This window comes from Sus scrofa, chromosome 4 (genome assembly GCF_000003025.6).
Source record: "Sus scrofa isolate TJ Tabasco breed Duroc chromosome 4, Sscrofa11.1, whole genome shotgun sequence".
Taxonomy (NCBI): Eukaryota; Metazoa; Chordata; class Mammalia; order Artiodactyla; family Suidae; genus Sus; species Sus scrofa.
Window position 1 is genome coordinate 28,054,077 of NC_010446.5, and position 21,220 is coordinate 28,075,296.

The 21,220-nt window shown below is 36.4% G+C and overlaps 1 protein-coding gene across 1 annotated transcript in view; it reads right to left on the reverse strand.

Annotated features, from left to right (window-relative positions):
• Positions 1 to 21,220, reverse strand: part of PKHD1L1 (PKHD1 like 1) — a 152,884-nt gene that overhangs the window by 30,629 nt on the left and 101,035 nt on the right. The window contains 11 exon segments of the mRNA XM_021089012.1: positions 2,774 to 2,864; positions 4,667 to 4,788; positions 5,821 to 5,950; positions 7,137 to 7,240; positions 9,220 to 9,393; positions 11,057 to 11,186; positions 14,457 to 14,503; positions 14,506 to 14,574; positions 16,450 to 16,579; positions 17,860 to 18,008; positions 18,365 to 18,453. Of these exon segments, the coding sequence (XP_020944671.1) occupies positions 2,774 to 2,864; positions 4,667 to 4,788; positions 5,821 to 5,950; positions 7,137 to 7,240; positions 9,220 to 9,393; positions 11,057 to 11,186; positions 14,457 to 14,503; positions 14,506 to 14,574; positions 16,450 to 16,579; positions 17,860 to 18,008; positions 18,365 to 18,453 (1,235 nt within the window).

The window sequence follows — 21,220 nt, forward strand, 5'->3', positions numbered from 1 at the left end:
ATTCCTCTGCGAGGTCTCACATTTCAACTGCTATCAATCCAAAACTGCCTTATAAACACTCCTGATTATTTACAAAGATCAGTATAGTCAGTGAAAAATGCATTACATCGCCTTATACATATGAGTAAATATTCATATTCACGGGTCATATTTTGATTTAAAACAAAAACCAGGAGTTCCCATTGTGGCTCAGTGGGTTACAAACCCAACTAGTATTCCTGAGGATGTGGGTTCGATCCCTGGCCTCACTCAATGGATTAAGGATCCGGTGTTGCCGTGAGCTGTGGCATAGGTTGCAGACGTGGCTCAGATCCCACATTGCTGGGCTGTAATGTAGGCCGGCAACTATAGCTGTAGCGCTGATTAGATGCCTAGCCTGGAAACTTCCATGTGCTACAGGAGTGGCCCTTAAAAACAAACAAACAAAACCGAAACCCCAAAACCACAACAACACTTCAAAGAAGTTGTGGAGAAATTACATATTTTAAAATGTTAAGTCCAGTAAAAGCCACTTTAAGCTGTTGGGAGCTAAAATACTTAAAAAGAGTATACATCAAAGAATCAGTTAAATCTGTGGCAAAATGTATTTTGCACAAGAATAAAACTGGCTGAAGTTCAATAATTTTTAAATTTACAGAAAAATGCTTATTCAAAGAATCTTAAAAAAAAAGTACAGAGATTTAAAAAGTGAACTGTAGAAGGGCTATACATTTTTTCAGAAAAATTCCATTTCCTTTAGCTAAGTTTCTCAAGATGTAAAGCCTGCTGGTCTATTACTCTTTTACTTTTCCAGTGTGATAATTAATTTATCTGGTTGAAAAATCAAGAGGTTATAAAAAGTTATACAGTAATAAGTGACCAGTCACCCTGTTTCTACTTACCTTTGCTAACTTTTTGTTTTTACACTTTCAGCATCTTTGTAAACACATATACAATACATATTCTTTTCTCCCCTTTCTTTTCCTTCCACAAAACATCTATACACAAAAGAGTACTATAAATACTACACTGCAACCTCCACTTATCACTTTTGCATAGCCTGGTGATTTCTCCATATCAATACATAGATATGCATCTTTTTCTTTCTTTTTTTAGAGGGGCCTGGTGTGCCAATGTTTGGCCTTCTCTAACTAGCCCACAGTTACTGGACGGAGTAGCTTTCAGTTTTCCACTAGTTCAGACAATGTTGTGATGAATAACCTTGTTCACAAATCTTTAACAGCTGCAGAGGGAACTGTTAGATTACAGGAAGTGGAAATGCTGAATCACAGGTACATGCCTCTATAATTTTGGTAGCTATTGCCAGATTCTTCCTTGTAGGGGTTTTATCATTTTGTCTTTCAACCAGCGATGAATATGTGTTCTTATTTCCCTACAGCCTTGCCAAGAAAACAATTGTGCAGTTAATTCTTGATTTTTACTAATATGATAGAAATGTATCTGAGATCCCTCTCTTCGTGTCCTTAGATTGTTTCTGTTTTTTTTTTTTTTTTTTTCACCCTTGCAGGCTTTACCATGTGAATAGTGAGCACATATTGCTTTGAAGCAGAAGCAAGAAATAGTGGCATTTCCCTACAGGCATGTAGCTCTGTGCTTAGAAGTTGCTTTTGCAAAAGTGGTGATTGGATAAGGTACTCACTATTCCAATACGGGCCAAATCAAGAACTGAAGTTGCTGTTAGAGTTTTTGGATTATAAACATGGAAAACAGTTACCTTAAAAGCCTTATTTTGGAGTTCCCATCAAGGCTCAGTGGTTAACAAACCCAACTAGTAACCATGAGGTTGAGGGTTCGGTCCCTGGCCTTGCTCAGTGGGTTAAGGATGCAGCATTGCCGTGAGCTGTGGTGTAGGTCGCAGATGCAGCTCGGATGCTGTGTTGCTGTGGCTCTGGCGTAGGCGGGCAGCTACAGCTCCGATTTGACCCTAGCCTGGGAACCTCCACATGCTGTGGGTGTGGTCCTAAAAAAACAAAAGACCGAAAAAACCACCACCTTATTTTAAAGGATCTATCCTGCTTTTGTTCCCTTGATATTCTTAGTCAACACTCCTTGTCCTATTCTGTCCTCCCCCATCCCTCTGCTGATCCCCTTTTTGTCTATTTTCACTCACTCCTCTTGCCAAGATTACTCTCCACTTTCATCATGTCTTTCCAAGTCCATCGGATCCAACTGTCCCCGTCCTCTACTTTACCTCCTTTTTTCTCCCTTATACTTCCTGACTCACTGTCTCCCTGGTTATCCCTCTGATTCTCTCTTTCCTTCTTACCCACCTCCACAGACACAGGATAGTATAAAGACACTCCCTGTCTAGGAAGAGCTCATGTCCTGTGGGATCAAGCGTGCAAACACATTGAGGCAGGGACAGCTAATGGCTTGGGATTCGGACAGAAGACATGAAGTATCACAGGCACAGGCCTGGTCAGCTGTCCAGCCTGGGCTCACGGACCTCCCAGAGGCAGTGACTGTGAAGGGGAGACCTAGGGAGCAGCAAGGTCTGGTCCCAGGAGGATGAGGGTGGGAAGGGGGCTCAGGAGAGGATGTGGATCTGCAGTATTCCAGAACCAGGAAGAGCATGGCTCCCTGGTGAAGGGTGAGAAGAAAATCAGTTTTAATTTTTCTTTAAACCCAATATTATCTGGAAATAATTTAGTTTGTTGAGTTCTTTCAGTACCTTGGGAGAAACAGTGTTACATATTCAATGAACAATAATTTATTTCTAACAAATTTGGACAAGTTATTTCCTAGTTTTAGTGATTCTATGCCAAAGACTTACTTGAGCAGGGTTCACCATCGATGCGGTATCCTGCCCTTCCGAAACCAGCCACAACGTTATTTTGTAAGACTGTATTGGTCCCTCTGTTTATCTAGTACAATGATAAAGAAAACGCTCTGGGTCAGGCTCTTACATAATTATGCAATGAGAGCAGATATGAAGCATACACAGAAAACTAATTATGTCAATAATTTCAGGAGAAAAAATTTAATCACCCCATTCAAATTTATAATGCAAATGAAGTATTAGAATTTCCCTAGGTTCTTGGTATAAACCTATCACTAGATACTATACCTTAGACTTCACTGGAAAAGTATACTAAAGAGATTACTTTTCGTTTCGGTAGCAAAATCCACAGATGTGGTTCCAATTAACAAGCCACAGACAAAATTCCAATTTTATAGCAAGGTTAAAAAAATGTTATCACTCTTTTTGGTTATATTCTGTTATCAATTTGATTTATTAAGAAAAAGACAACTAAGGCAATTACATGGATAATACATTCAGCAGAGGCATTCATTAAAGAAAATATGCTCTAATAAAAATTGGGTTAGAATAAGTTTTTGGTAATTAATAAACAATTTTATTTTATGAGCTATATCAGAGTGGTAGAAAATGAAAAGTATGGAGCACAGAAGGTTTTGTTCTTGCATATACAGTATCACCAAAATATTAAAAATCTCAATATTTAAGGCATATTAAACATCCTTATTTTTAAAGATTATGATACAATAGAGTCAAATAAAATCATAAAAGTAAGTGTCTTTCAAAAAATATAGATAACTTTAAAGATTTGGAATTGATATTTGATTACATTCTAGCATTTATAAATAGATGAAAAGAGAACACTATTACCTCATAAATGTACACCGAGTTCCAGGCTTTCACATTTTGCTTTAAGGTGATTATTAATAGTTGTACAAAAACAAAATGCAATCCTTATCCCATCTTTCAAAGAGCTATTTTTAATTCCTTTTCCTTCCATACTATAAGTAAGTAAAATGAAAACAGGAGGAAGGTGCATTTCTTCCAAATCTTTCTCTGCACTTTCTATTTTCTTGCTTACAATCTCACTCTACATCTGCACACACACCTATAGTAACTGAAGAAACTCCATGGGAAGTAAAAAGGATCCAATTAGTAATACCAAATAAGAGCAAATAACCTTGCATGTAAAATCATAAGAATTTTAGATGAGAAATGGAGTTTAGAGTTATCTATAGTCTATCATACTAATTTTTCATATGAGGAAGGAAACTAAATTGAGAGTTAAATAGTAATATGGATAAGGTACTCAAATTAACAGCAGAGAGAGCCTATAACGGAACTGGAAAACAATAAGTAACATTGGAGAAGCAAGAAAATAAGAGAATTATTTAAACTAACGGATGACAACACAAAGAAAAATCCACTGGCTACTGGAGTTTGTAAATCTTTTTTTTTTCTTTCTTCTTTTTTAAAGGCCACATCTGAGGCATATGGAAGTTCCCAGGGTAGGGGTGGAATTGGAACTGCAGCTGCTGGCCTATGCTGCAGCCACAGCAACTCAGGATCTAAGGGATCTGAGCCTCATCTGTGACCCACATCATAGCTCATGGCAACACCTGATGGATCCTTAACCCACTGAGCGAGGTCAAGGATGGAACCTGTGTCCTCGGGGATACTAGTTGGGTTCATTACTGCTGAGCCTCAATAGGAATTCCTACAAACCTTTTAAAGAAAGTTCATTTACTCCTTTAATCAGCTCTCTTTATTGGTTCACAATCTTTATCTAAGAAAGAGTTTTCAATGACATTTTGAGATTTTACAAGTTCTACAGAAATTATAATCTTCAAAAAGGAAATTACAAATTATAATATTGTATACTTATAATTTTAAATGTGTTCACACTACCTCAATCGCTGCATGCCAGAGAGTTGAACTCCTATCTTTTCTGTTTTGATAGGTTCCCGGCCAAACTGAAAATGTAACCAAGTTTCCTCGGACTCTGTTGGCATCCCCCCATATTCTTATGCCTGGAAAAAAAAAAAAATCCCATCAAATACATAAAAATTTGTAGTGAGTACTACAGGGAATGTCTTCTTTATTTCTTCCATGAAATTAGTTTTCTGGTTTGAGCCTGACAAATGAACCCCGTTGATTTTAGAGTGAACCCTCTGAACCCTTTGATACTCTGCCTCTTTAACAGACTACCTAAATTAGAATCTTCCAGGGTGATGGTTAAATATGTGGGTTCATAGGCTCCATCTTAGATTTTAACAAACAACATACACAAATTTTATAACCTTACATGAGTTTGTATTATGCTTTTGATTGATATTCAAGAAAGAATAGCCCCCTAAAAATCAAATATATTTTAAATAAAATAATAACCTTTATTTGTGAATAATCTTTTTGATTTATATGTGAGAAGTATTTTTAAAGTCATAGTAATTTAAACTATCGATGATGATTAGATAACTCATGTAAGATCAGGGTCTGGCAAATCTTCTAGAGCTGTGCTGTCCAATATGACAGCCAAAGCCACATGTGACTACTTAAATATAAAGTAAGTACAATTAAAATAAAAAATTCAGGGGTTCCCGTCATGGCATAGCGGAAATGAACCTGACCAGTAACCACGAGGTTGCGGTTCGATCCCTGGCCTCACTCAGTGGGTTAAGGATATGGCTTTGCTATCAGCTGTGGTATAGGTCGCAGACGTGGCTCAGATCTGGCATTGCTGTGGCTGTGGCACAGGCTGGCAGCTGCAACTCCAATTAGACCCCTAGCCCCTAGCCTGGGAACCTCCATGTGCAGTGGGTGCGGCCCTCAAAAGACAAAAAAAAAAAAAAAAGATAAAAAAAAGAAAAATTCAGTTTCTCAGTCACATTAGCCACATTTCAAGGGTTCAGTGGCCACATGCAGTTTAGTAGTCACTGTGTTAGCACAAACACCGCCCATTTCCATTTTCAAAGAAAAATCAATTGCACACTATGGCTCTAGAGTTTGCAGGTAAGAGTTGTCCCAGAAAGACATGTTATTGAACCAAAATATCATTATACTACCTTCGCCCACGGTAAAGTGAATGATGTTATCATCTATGTCCAATCCATCAGTCCCAAATACACCAATTGCAGGGGAAAAGCCATTGTGAAAAGCACAGCCTCGAATATAAGATGAGCCATGTTCTTCAATCTATAGATTATCAGGATTCAGTAAGCATTTTAAAAATAAAATTATATTTAAAGAAAAAAATTGAACTGGGTGAATTTTCAGGAAACAAATCTTGATAAATAAAACACTCAATTTACATTCCAAGAAAGGAGATGATTTCCCAGTAGATCTTTTAATCCTGGGACATTTCCATATCTCTTTGATTTACAATTAAATAAAGCAAAAAAAGCTTACTTTAAAAGTGCTTTTAAAATTCTGAAGTGATTTTTTATGCATTTATATTTCTATGATTACTTATGCTAAGTAACTAAAAATTACTTTTCAGAATAATTATATGATGAGCAAGGATTTTTTTTTTTTAACCATGAGAATTGATATTCTACAAGGGGTTACAATTCAAATGTCTGTAGGAAGCAGCCAATGAATATTTAAGGGGTTTCAATTTCAAACCTACATGACTTTTAAAAAAATTTCTATATAAGAAATATGTTCATTCTCATTTTTATCAATTCACCACCCTCTTAGCATATTTATTTTCCCACTTTTGACAAAGGCATGGATATATGGACATGCTTTTCATTTGAGAAATTTAAGCAACATTCCCATTGTTTAACAGTAACTATTTGGAAATACTTTTATGCATTATAAAATAAGTGAAGGGAGTTCCCACTGTGGCTCAGCAGTAATGAACCCAACTAATATCCATGAGGATGTGGGTTTGATCCCTGGCCCCGCTCAGTGGGTTAAGGATCCAGCTTTGCCATGGAGCTGCAATGTAGGTTGTGGCTGCAGATGCGGCTTGGATCCCATGTTGCTGTGGCTGTCTTATAGACCAGCAACTGCAGCTCTGACTCAACTCATAGCCTGGGAACTTCCATATGCCACAGGGGCAGCCCTAAAAAAGACAAAAAAAAAAAAAAAAAGTGAAGATGTGAAATACTATTATAGATCTTTAATTCTTTGACCTTCTGTTTCCCATTTCTATGCTTTTTGCTTGTTTGTTTTACTGACCTTAAATAAATGCATGAAATAGTTGGAATGAAATGCTCTTGGAACCAAAAAATGTTAATGGTAAATAAATCTAAGACAGTTTATTAAGTTACAGTCTTAGCAATTCTAAGATATGGCTATTGAGTAAAGTTAAATGAAAACCAAATCAAAATCAAAGTATTTTATTTTGAGTATATGCAAAAATTAAAGTACAAACCTGTCCCAGGTTAAGAAACGTTACAGCATATCTTGGATCTGTGTTATCCCTGAAGCCTTCTTGACCACTGTGATAAAATTCCACATTACTTATTCTTGCATTTCCTAGTGGGGAAAAGAGTTGCACATTTTTTTTGTCTTTACAACAGAACAAAATTTAATGAGAAGCTATAAAAGTTTTTGTAATTTTGCAAATTACAAGTTTGTTTTCAACTTTTTCACAGAAATTACATTCATTTTTCTTTGGGGGATTTTGATCAATCATTTGAGGTCTAGAAATTATTTTTAACATTTAAAAATCTTGTTCTTACAGATGCTTTTAAAGAAGTCTTTTAGAGCTACAAACGGAAATATTTCTAGATGAAGTAATATGTGGTTGCTTTATTCACAATAGCCAAGATATAGAAACAACCTAAATGTCCATCATGGACGGATGGATAAAGAAAATGTGAGATCTCTATCTCTCTATCTATAAATTATATATATTTTATATAGAGAGATTATATTACATACACACACACAGACACACACAGACACACAGACACACAGACACACACACACACACACAATGGAATATCATTCAGCCATGAGTGAGAAAGAAGGAAATCTCGCCATTTGTGACATGGATCAACCTTGAGGGCATTATGCTAAATGTAATAAGTCAGACAGAGAAAGATAAATTCTGTATGATCTCATATGTGGAATCTAAAAATCTTAAATAAAATCTTAAATCTTAAATAAAAACAAAGAGTAGAAAGGTGGTTACAGGAGCTAAGAGGGAGGGGTGTTGGGAGAAATAAGGAGATGTTGAAGAATATAAACTTGCAACTGGTAGATAAGTAAGTCCCAGAGATCTAATGTACAGGATAGAGATCACAGTGAAAAAAGCATATTATAAACTTCAAAGTTACTAAGAGACTAACTCTTAATTGTTCTCAACACAAAGAAAGAAATAATAATTATATGAAGTGATAAAGATGGTAACTAACACTACCAGTGGTTAATCATATTGTGACATACAAATGTATCAAATCAATATATTGTACACCTTCAACTTAACACAACATTGCAGGTCAATTATATCTTTAAAAACATATGTGGCTACTTCAAAATGAACCAGTGTCTTAAAAAAAGTGAGCAGGCAGACATGAAACTAGATGGGCCAAAGTTGACACCTGTAGTATTTAGTGATGATAATATTGGGATTCAATATATATTTCTTTATTTTTTATACACATTTGAAATTTTCCTTCAAACAAAAATAACTGATCAGTTGGCTTTGTTATGAAATGATTTCTGTTTGGGTGAGAGGCTGGGTTAGCTGTTACCTAAGGTCATTGTTAATGTGATAATTATTTTGTCTATGCAGATTAAATAGGTAAAATAATGTGAGGAATTTGGTTTTGGAGGGTGCCAAGACTATTTAATCCTTCTCAAGGCTTTATTTTTCTATGTGTTTAAAACAGGACATCAGACCCCAAAGAGAGTCACTTATCCTAAGCCCTACATCACCAAGCAGAGACTTAATTACAGTTTCAGCAATTCCAGGAATGGAATCTAAAACCAGTCAGGAATTGCCTGATCAGAATTGGTTAGGTAAGCTGCCTGATAAATCTTTGCTTCCCTGTATAAGAAAGTAACCTGGCAATAAGCAATCTGTTGTTTTGTGTAGTATAACTACTTTGTTCCTGCTCCCGTATGCCTATAAAAGTCTTTTATTTTGTACAGCTCTGACGTTCCTTTCCATCTGCTAGACTGGTATGCTGCCCAATTCATGAATCACTGAGTAAAGCCAATTAAGATTTTTATTCTTTTTTTTTTTTCCAGCCATGTCTGAGGGCATGTGGAAGTTCCCAGGCCAGAGACTGAACCTGCACCACAGCAGTGACCCAAGCCACTGAAGTGACAATGCCAGATCCTGAACCTGCTACACCACAAAAGAATTCCAGATCTTTAATATTTACTTAGTTGGATTTTGTTTTTTAACATATAATCCTATAAAGGAGTGAGGATTATTTAAAAACTAAACATAGAAGAGACCATGTTCTATTTCATTTAGAAAAATAAACTGAATTTGTACTAACCTTTAAATGTCACCATATTATCAGTGAATGAACTGACTAGGACGCGAGCACCAAAAGATTCCTTGAACCAACCTGGATAATCTTCCCCGAGTATTTTGATGTTCCTGCTCAGTAGACCAACATCAGCTGCTAATGTGTAGCTCTGACTGGTTCCAGGAACATGGTATCTTTCAGCTGCAGCAGAAGGACAGCTGGTTTATTACCAATGCTGAGAAATACTTGTCTTTATTAGTTTCTCTGCAACTCACAGGCCACATAACTTTCGAATATGCCCAAAGTCAACACAAATACATGAACTGATTAGTTACATGCTTAAACGTACACAGATGGCAGTCAGAAATAATACCTTTTTATTTATAAAGTAAAATATAATCAGAAATATTTATTCTTTTAACAGCAAAATGATTATTACAATCAGAACTTACAAAGTTATTGCTTCACAGGTATTTTGAAATCACCTCAAAGTATATATAAAAAGACCCTTACAAGACAAGTTGGGAAGCTTATTGTAATTTGAATAGATGAGGAAATGAGAAAGAGAAGTAAAAGAACTTGCCCAAGGCCATACGGAGAATCAGTAAAGTATAATATTATCGCTCCTGATGCCTAAACCTTGGTTCCACTTTTTCTGTGACATATTTTGTACCAACCATGGTTCTTCATAAATACACAGTGATATATCAAACATAGTCTGTACGTTTACATCTTCATGATTTTAAAACGTAACCTAAATTATATTTGACACTTCTAGAAATCTCACTCAAAACTTTAAGATGAACAAGTACATTTCAAACAGAGAGGTGTTTGGTACTTCAAATGAAAGAATCTATGATGTCAAAGGTCAAAAACTATTGTACAATTAAAATGTTCTTCAAAGAAATCTTTTTCTTTTGATTTAAAGAAAAAAATGTGTTATAGAATGATAGATACGTGCTTTTATCAAAATACTGCTTTAAGAAGTTCTTTTTTGTGCAGGTCAAATATCCACCAGTGTATCACGCTGCCTTCACTGGAGTTCTCAGGAACATCAGAAGTATCTGAATGGCTTTTCTAACATTACATTCCTGTCAGCTTCCACTTCCTGGAATTCTGATGACGGTAGCATGTCAAATGGGGAAGGGCTGGGGTGCTGGGAAGGCCCTGATTCTACAAGGTGAAAGATCATCTTCAGATGATTCTGATTAATTCTTTCTCTAGTTGAGAATTAGAGCTTGTACCATTTTTTGCTGTAGCTTATCTAAATGCAAGTTAGCCAGAGGAATTAGTAGATGCAAACTATTGCATTTGGAGTGGATAAGCAATGAGATCCCACTATATAGCATAGGGAGCTATATCTAATCACTTGTGATGGAACATGATGGAGGATAATGTGAGAAAAAGAATGTGTGTGTGTGTATGTGTGTCCTGGGTCATTCTGATGTACAGTGGAAATTGACAGAACATTACAAATCAACTATAATAGAAAAAATAAAAACCTTCAAACCCCTCCCCCCAAAAAACCCAAAAAACCAAATCAGGACAAGATGCTCTTGGATCAAGAGTTCTCAAATTTCAGTGTACATAAAGTCTTTAGAAGCATGATTAAAACAGATAGTGCCAGCCTTACCCCATAGAAAGTAATGGTCATTGTTGAATATTTGCCAAATGAATTAAAACATATACAGGGACTCCCTACAGCCAGCACACAAATAGAGCACTCTTTGGGTACCAGTGCAATCTGAGTGAAATGCTCCTCTGTTTTTATCAAATAATTGTAACTACAGAGTGGAGCACTAAAGTATGACTATTTCAAGACATTTTAATTATATATCTAGTTGGTTAAAGAACAGCCACTTACCAAAGTGAGTGTAGGAAAGGGTATCATTGAGAATGAGAATTTTGTGATCATGCAGGATTTTAACGATACTTCTAGTTTCTGTCTGGTGGAAATCATAGCTTGTGGTTGTTATCACAATCTCGTCTCCCTCCTTAGAAGAATTCAGGTGCCAAATTCAAGAACAATTTAAAAATAGGTTTATATTTCTTAACAACTATTAATTCTAATTTCACTTAATTCAGTTCCAACCATGGTATTATGAGAGAGAACAAAACATACATTTAGGCCTAAAATAAATTTGCTTTTGTTTGATAGTAAGAATTCTATATTTTGAATTATCTCAACATTTCCTTAAACTGAATTCAGTCACTTAAAATCACAAGCAATACACATTTTTTAAATTAGATAGATCAAGGCAAATATAACTGTATTTTTATTACGAATTGACCAGGATAATATTCTTCAGACTTAAAAAAAATTCCCCCAGATATTTTTTTACACAATTAACTATCACTCAATATTCCTGAAAGTTGAAAAAGGCAGAGAAAGTTAAAGAGCAAAGTCAAGTTGAGAATCTTTGTGTATTGTATATGACAATCTCCTCTTTGTCATCCAAGTCTCTGCTTAAATATACTTATAAGGGAAGAAAAAGGCTTTTTTCCTCTACCCTTCCAAGTTGTCAGCTGGGACCCCTGTAACAAAAGACAGATTAACAAGAGAAAAACACATCAATTTATTCAATATAAGTTTTACCTGACATGGGGATCTTCATAAGGAAATGAAGACCGGAAGAAATTTTTATGCTGAACCTGAATATTTTTACGCTGGGTTAGAGGCAGAGTGGGAGAGTAGAGGGACAATGTGACAGGGTATGAGCTAAGTGTAGTAAACGGGGCTGGGGGGGGGGGGGTACAGCAAGGCTTGTCCTTTCAGATTCCTTTCTGGGTCCCTTTGTCTTCAGAGGTGAAGATGGTCCTTTCCTCCAGGTACAGGAGGGCAATTCTCATATGAAGGTTTTATGACCTGCTTCAGAGGAAGTTCAGAAAGTCCTTCTGCATGCGCAGAAGTCTCTTAAGCTTCAAACAGTCAATATTTTGGAGTAGCATGGCCTGAACTCTGTCATACCCTTGGGAGAGGGTTTCTCTGATCACCCTATTTAATGTTCCCTGCCACCCTCTACCCTGGCAGTTTCCCTCATACCTGTTTTATTTCCTTCCTTAGGAAGATTCTAACCTGAAATTAACACACATTTATTTGTTCACTTCGTCTGCCTCTCCCACCCCAATGTGATTTCCCCTAGAGCTTGACCAATTTTTTTGTTTTGCTTTTGTTGTTGTTGTTGCCTTTTTTTCAGGGCCGCACCCACAGCACATGGAAGTTCCCAGGCTAGGGGTTGAATCGGAGCTGTAGCTGCCAGACTACGCCACCGCCACAGCAACAAGGGATCCCAGCCGCATCTGCAACTTACACCATAGCTCAAGGCAACACCAGATTCTTAACCCACTGAGGGAGGCCAGGATAGAACCCACATCTTCCTGGATACTAGTTGGGCTTGTTACCACTGAGCCACATGGGAACTTCCAACCAGTTTCTTCTCAAATGAGTCCTCTGTGCCTAGTAAGTGTCTAACACTCAGCTAAATATTAATTGTATAAACAATATGCATAAAATATTAATTTGATAAATAACTGGATAAATAACAGCGGCATTTAAATCATTTATAACCTTTTAGAAAGTAATTACACATCAACTATCACAAATAAGAATATATTGTAAGTAGATTATGACACTGCCCAAAAAATCCTCCTCTATTTGCTGATTTTCCACTACATGAAGAGAGCCAACCTTGTATGTTTGGATGATATTTTTTCCTTTACTCAGACTAAGCCTCTCCTTGTTCTGTGACTTTAGGGTTCATTCTCAGTAGGAAGGAACTGGCTGAGACCTGAGAACACTTCCCTAACCTTTAGCATAAAAAGAGTATCTGTAAAGCATGTGAGGCTATGGCCTATGCAAGCCTGTGAGTGTAGCGGAGATCTGAACTGCCGCCATTCAGGTTTCACCAAAAGCTCTCATTTAACACAGCCATTTTTTGAATATTATTGGGCATCAAGATTTCTTCTCTTTCCAAATGCTTAACATGTAAAATCACAAGTTAGAAGTAAAGAAATAACCAAGGTAACAATAAATGTATTTTAAGTAATTCCTTTTCCTGTTTGGCAAAAATTTGTAAATAAATATTTTTTACCAAATATTTTATATTTTCAAGTTTTTACCAAACTTCAATATTTTCCTTTCATAACTAATATATAATGTTCTTTATATACTCAGAAGGACCTTTGAGACCACAATTTTTACTTATTTATTTATTATTTATTTATTTTTCTGGCTATAGCTGATGTCATCAGACTTTGCTCATCTGATTAATGAGCAAAGCCCCGGACTCTGCTCCCTGACAGATGCCTCTTACATCACCAGATTTCCATCTCAGCAATACACTGCTATAACATGCTTGTGCTGCAGTATTGGTTTTGCCCTGCATTTGATCAGGCTCAACTGTGCTGTTAAATAAAAAGATCAATAAGTTCATGCATCCAACAGAGCAAGTTGTGACCAGGAGATGAAGTTAAAGCAATTGTTAAATAATTCTTGGGGTTCAGCTCAGCACTGGAGGTGAATTGTGTGGCTGGACATTTCATCTGTGGTCAGCTAGACATGGAAGGTCAAAACATCTGAGATCAAGGTCCAAAGTTATGGGTCCAGCTGACCAAGGGAGCCAACCTTCCTTACTGTTCAAAAGCCTCACTTGCCTTTTCTGGCTACCAGAAAATCCATGGAGGGGAGACCACCTGAGAAGGTCTGGCAAATCAGAAGCCTGGCTTCCTCCAGTTCTCTGCTCAAATGTCAGCTTTGGAGGACTCTGGCCATCCATGGGAATAGCATGGCCTTATGCTCTCCTTTACTTTCATTTGCCTTTTTTCATGAATCTGAGAGATACCCAATATTATATTATCTACTTATTTGTTCTTTTGTTTTTTTGTTTAGTGCCTTTCCCCACTAGACTGTAAACTCCGTAAGGTTAGAGAACTTTGCTTTCTTTATTTCCCCAACATCCGGGGCTGTGCCTGTTATATCATAGACACTGTCTAAATATTTGTTGAATTAAAGAATACTGTGTTGGCACGAAATCATCCTCTACTCCAGGAAGTAACTTTATTCTTCTGTTTTGCTTAGTGATTGAGACCACAATTTTTAAATGCCTGCTAGCAGGTCAGCTTTTTGGGTGCAAGCTAATGGCAAAATATACATTTCTCATCTGGTTAATCATGGGAAAAATTAATGTCCAGAAGAATAAAATAGAAACTTTTCTAAGTTGACCCACTATGTGTATTCACTTTCCACCACATAGTAATTCCTCTACCTGCCAATCCACAGCATCCATCAGAGAGAGGACTTTGGAACCTGCCTTGCAGTTTCTGAGAGCTTAGTTTTATATATTGAATGTGGAATTCCATGAAGATCCAGCTCTCCAAACACCCCTGTGGGAGAAAAACACACTCTTATTCACCACACAGAACTGAGTTAGATGCTACTATAAAATGAAACAGTAGTTATATTTTAATAAGCAAGTGAACAATTTAAACTGAAGAAAAAGAATTGGGGTTATCTGCTGAGGGCTATGGAGGGCTTGGGCCCTCTGATCCACTTCTAGGAATCTGTTCCATAGAAATTAAAACCTGTACACAGGGTACATGAATGAGTATGCTTACTACAACAATATTTGGAAATACCAGAAAACTAGAATTAATCCAAATGTATAGCAATAGGAGAATGAAGGAATAAATTATAGTATTAATATTGTAATGCAATATGCCATAAAAAGGAAGGGCATTATATATATGTATTGATCTGAAAAGATATCCATAATATGTTAACAAGAAAATTGAATAGTAATGTGTTTAGTTTGACCATGTTTTTGTATAAGGCACAATACTACCACTGCAAGTCATTTTATGTAATATGAATATAGTCATAGATAAAAAGCATGAAAAAAACATGTAAAATTACTAACTAATGCTAGTGTCCTCAAGGGGAGAGTAGCATTGGGAAGAGGTATATTTTTTCTTGTTATTGTTCTGTGTTGTTAGAAATGTTATTTTTGAAATAAAAAAATAAACACATAAAAGTGAATTTTTTTTTTAATTGAGTATGTCTGCTTTAGGATATTTTTCTGTAAGATTTGAATTTGTCTGTCTCAGGAGAGCAAATTCAATTTTAAGCCCTATTTTTATCCCCTTATTTATGTCACCGATTTAGAAATTGTACACTGGAGCAACTGCAGCGCATTTACATGTTTTAAATAAATATGCAATGGTATTGGAGTTCCCGTCGTGGCTCAGTGGTTAATGAATCCGACTAGGAACCATGAAGTGGCAGGTTCGATCCCTGGCCTTGCTCAGTGGGTTGAGGATCCTGCATTGCCGTGAGCTGTGGTGTAGGTTGCAGATGCTGCTTGGATCCTGCGTTGCTGTGGCTCTGGTGTAGGCCGGTGGCTACAGCTCTGATTCGACCCCTAGCCTGGGAACCTCCATATGCCGCGGGAGTGGCCCTAGAAATGGCAAAAAGACAAAAAAAAAAAAAAAAAAAAAATCAAATATCGCCCTTCTTAGTGGAGGCCAAACAAACAAAACAAACAAAAATATGCAATGCTATTAATAAAAGCAGTTATTTACTGGCACTAAATTAAACCCTCTAAGGTCCTTTGCTTTCGGGGCTTGAACAGGAATATGTACAGCCAAACAAATGTAACTGGAAAATTAAAACTTAGCAATAGTTGTGACTGGATAATTGATAGCAGATCAATTGATCTGCAGATTATTAACACCCTAAATGGAATAAAGAGTAGGGAAGTAGACTTTTAGATGAAAAACACTAAAATATGACAAATATTATTGCTTATATAAAAGAAACATGAAGAAAACCAGATTAGAGAAGCAATATACATATGGAGTGGTTCATCAATGTTAGTTTTGAAACTATGTTAGTTTTGGTTTAAAATATTCACATTTATATTTTTTTAATGTAACATGATTTAATTTTTTTTAAATCTTGGTAACTTTTATAACCTGTTATTACAAATAAATATCTGTAAAAACTTTTGATAGCAGGAGTTTACTTGTGGCACAGCAGATTAAGGACCGGCCTTGTCACTGCCGCAGCTCAGGTCACTGCTGTGGTGCAGGTTTGACTGCTGGCCTGGGAACTTCCATGTATTATGGGTGTGGCCGAAAACAAAACAAAACAAAAACTTCGGGTACCATAACATCAGGAACATCATAAGTCTTTTTGGGCTACATGTTTTAAAGTACAGTCACAAAACTACTATGACTCTTTTGGTCTCTGGAAACACATACCTAAGACCTTTGATCCTTGATTCGGTCCTTCAGGAAGAGCCCACTCTGGAGTAGAATGAGTCCCTCGGAGAACAATCTGTAACTCTCCTTTAAAAGGGCTATCTTCCCAGCCACCAATTAATCTACCTCCCTGCAGTGAAGCAGAAAATTGTTAATACTTTAAAACCTAGCAGGAAAAATTTCCCCTATGAAAAAGGAATTAGGAAGACTGGCAGCCTCTCCTCATAAAAATGAAAGAATTTTTGTTTTACAAAGAACAGTGCTGTAACTAGAAGTGACCTTAATTTAACCCATCCACTTTGGGATGGGTAGTTTAAATGATTTTTCCAAGGTCAAATTCAATATCTACTTACTGTCAGAATTGGACCTAAAACTGCGATCATCTAAAACCTAAATTAGGGCTGTCTGAATAGGTCTCACGTTATTTTAACATACTGTGGCATATATAAAATATACTCTTTACTTATATCCCAGCTATGCTATTTATGAGCCATCATTGTTAATAAAAATATGTTACTAACTGCTTGCTGATTCCATGCTCAGTAAAACATGCAATGCAAGGCTTTACATATTTTATGTCATTTAACCTTTACACTAAACTCGTGAATTGGAATTATTGTTCTCATTTCATAGGTGAGAAAACCGATGCTAAAAGAGGTCAAGTAACTTAATCAATTACCCAATTATCAAACAGTTAGGCAAAGATTCAACTGTAGCTTTAATTTATCTCTAAGCCCTGCAGCTAACCAAAATATCACACACCTTTAAAGCATTAAAGGCCTAGCTTTATGAAAGAAAGGCTACCACTTACTTTTTAGTGGTGCTTAATAGCTTTCTGGCTAAGCCATTCTTTTAAATGAACACCAATAAAAGACTGACAGAACAATTAAACTGATTAAACTATTACATGTTCAAGACCATCTGGGGTTTATGAGAGAATGAGGTGATTATTCCAAACAACTGAAATACTTTAATTAGTCTGCTTCTGGTTTTCATAATCCTATCCACATCCATTCATTTTAAGAAATACTGTTTGCTTTCTTAGGAAAAAAAAGGGTTATAATCTTTTAATTTTTTTCCCAGAACTTCAGGGATTCTCTGTTTGTTGGAGCAGCCTGTAAATTTAGCCTTACCTAATAATAATACAAATAATCTAAAGGATTGAAAATGAGCAAACCTCACATTAAAAGGTAGCATGAGAATGACTATTTAAGGAAGGTGTCATTAAAAAAATTTAAAGCAGAACAGTAATACATTGAACTTACATGAAGCTTGAATTTCATAGGGTAAATCCAGTTGTGTTTTTAATTCACATCAATTGAATATTTTTTCTTATAATTTGCTCAGTAAATCTCCAACATTTTAGCATTTGGCTCATAAGGGTATAAGTTACTAGATCCTCGTTCTTACCTGCAGTGATATGTAGGTAGCATTCAAAACAACTTTTCTGTAAGAAGACTCTGCAGCTCCCATATTATGTTTATCTTCCAGTTCTAGAACCCCCCAAATAATGAGTCTTTCCACAGGTGGAATATCTATGTCGGCCACAATCCATGTTCCTATAACACAAGACTTCAATGTAAGGAATGTAACACAATCCACAGACTACAGTCTATGGATAAGAAATTGACAGCCTTATCAGCGAGTCTCGTTTTTAAGGTTTGTGAGCCTTTTTCCACGCAATGACCAATTCTTGTCTCTCTCAGAAAATCTATTATTCTTAATATTCAGGTTTAAATCCACATAAAACCCAGAAGTGAAGTCTGGCATCCAGGACACAATAATTGAATCCATCTCTTCACATTTTCTTTTTTCTCGAAGGTGTGCTGCATAAAGGTGGAACACTAACTGTTGTGGTATTTATCCTAATGGAGCATAGAACGAGATTTTTATTTATTTACACTTACGCATTTACCTTCAGGAATAACAACATTTGCTCCTGGGTAAGGTATGGTATAATTATTTTCTTGAGATGATTGCCAAAAAGAATCATTTGACCATAAGCTGAAAAGAGAAAAGAAATATTTCCATAAAGTATTATCTCTGTATATTTTATGAGCATCTCCTTAAGGTATAGCTATATACTAGATGTTTTTGGGGATGACAGAATGCAAATTAGATAGTTTGTATTTTGCTAAAGACAAGCTAATATATGCAATTAGTAAAATACTCAACACACAAATACATATGTAGTTTTTTTTTTTCCCACTGAAGAAAACTTCCTTTCCATCCACAATCGGAATCACTTTTTTGCCTACTAAATCCAGAAACCCTAATTTTGTCTAACATGAAAATAACTTAATTTCTTTATAGGATTTTGTATGGTGGCAAAGTGAAAAGAAACCATCATTTGTCCACTGAAAGACCCTCACATATGATGCTATTTTCATGGAGAAAGGGAGAGGAGGGTATATCGTTGGCAAGATTCTGTGAAGGGAGGGTTGGAAGAATGGTCTCTGAATTGGCAAGGATGGGTTAGTGAGGGCAGTTCCTGGGCTGCGGGCACAGATGGCAGGTCTACAACCAGAGTGAACCACCCATGCCTGCTAGAAAGTATCTTGGTGAAAACTGTTACAAAGAAGATTACTATATAATTAATATTTTCCTATTTAAAAATATTCATTATCAGAGGTTGCTCTCCTGACCTAAGTAAAAAATTTTTAAAAATCTATGATAGTTAATGCAGGGAGTCTACAAAAGAACCAATACAGTTGTTTGGTTAAAAGTTTCTTTTTTTTAATTACACATATGATTTACTAAATAATATTACTAAAAAAATCTGTTGATCAAGTATAAAAATTTTGTTTTCATGAATTTAAAAAAGAGGCATAGTTAAAGGATTATTTAGACTCACAATAATACATTTTTCATGAAGCAATCTCAACTAAGATTTGTTTAAAGGTATCTATCTAACTAAATAAACTGAGCAGTATTGCACAGATTCAAGAGTTGATTTTATGTAGATTTTCTCAAGCCTTTCATTCTTATCCCCAGCAGCACTGTACCGTGCATGGTATACATTCTTCTTCCTCTTGCCCATTGTTATGATCAACAAAGTCCAGTGCCTCCTGAACTAAGCATTTGTGGGCTGTGTAGCTAGAACTTTATATTCTATTCCTGAGGTACCAGTTTGGGATCAAGATCCTGTTTGTCTCACTAATAGGCATCTGCAAAACACAAACTAATAATTCTAATTATAGTTATTTCCAGGGAGCAGAACTCATTTTGTGAAGGAAAAAAAAAGCTATCCTATGACAAGACATGTAGTGTATCAATCCATACCACTATCATTTCCTGGCCTTTACCAATCTAAATCTATACTTGAATTATAATAAATATTAAGTAACTGTTTAGTAATTATTTTTAGGGCTGCACCAGAGGCATATGGAAGTTCCCAGGCTAGGGGTTGAATCAGACCTGTACTGCAACGCCAGATCCAAGCTGCATCGGTGACCTACACCATGGCTCAGGGCGATGCCAGATCCCCAACCCACTGGGCGAGGCCAGGGATAGAACCTGCATCCTCATGGATACTTGTCGGATTTGTTACCTCTGAGCCTTAATGGGAACTCCCCATTCAATAATTTTGATGGCCCACATCTCTTTGAAAGCTCTCTAGACTCTTTTTATGAGCCTCTTGGCTTTCTCCACTGTCCTTCTATACCACGGGGTAGTAAAAGGGGTCTTTTCAAAATGTAATGTCACTTATCAGCTGAAAATTACTTAAGAGATTCTCATATTTCTTAATACTAACTGCCTGCACAACCCAAATGATCTGATTTCCACCTGTTTCCAATGCTATCTCCAGGCCCCTCTCCCTTGCTCAGCAGGGTTCAGCTATGCAGATTTTCTCTCATTTCTTGGATATGCCACACTCTTTCCCACATCAGGGCCTCTGCCCAAGTTGCTCCCTCGGCCTAGAACCCACCTTCCACGCAGCCAGCTCTTCCTCATCCTTTGGGTCTCAGCTGGAATGCCCCCTCCAGTGAGACTCTGTCGCAACCATCCACCCAAAGGAGGCCCCTGCCATGTTGTTTTCTGCTCCAGCCCCTTAACCATTCCCTTCATAACATTTATCACAACTCACCCTTATGTACTTTATTTTCTGTTTGCTCTTTTGGTTTGTTTGTTGGCTTGTGTTGGTGTCTGTCTCCTTGGACAGATTGTGAGTGCATGGGGGCAGGGATCACATCTATGCTGTTCACAACTGAATCCCCAGAGCTCAGCACAGAGCCTGGCACATAGCAGGTGCTCAGCAAATATTTTTTAATGACTGAATGAATATATAACAAATTCAATTATTACTGTTTTGTTCTACAGTTACTGCAGTATCTATATATTTTGAAATCATAATCCACTTAATAAATATCTGTGATTTATACTTAAATGCACAGTAGTGGGCTCTCATAGACCCACTAATTGTTAGTTTTTACTATACCATCATTATTTTTAGAGTTATTATTTGCCCATAAGGGAGACAAATTTATATCAAATCAGGATTATTCCATCATCTCTAAGACTAGCACTGATATGCACTAGTACCATCTTGGACCATCATCTCTATAATATAAGGGAGAAAGTGATGTTTCACATGACAAATAAAAGTAAAGGGCTACATAAGTTTCAAAGATAGAAAAATTATTTTCAACCAGAAGAATAAACATGCATTTAGGAAACCAACCATTTGAAATAAAATTAAATAAGTTACATTATGAGATTTGACCAGGACAGTTTTTCTAGAGAAAAAAATGCCACCTGCTAAGAAAGCACT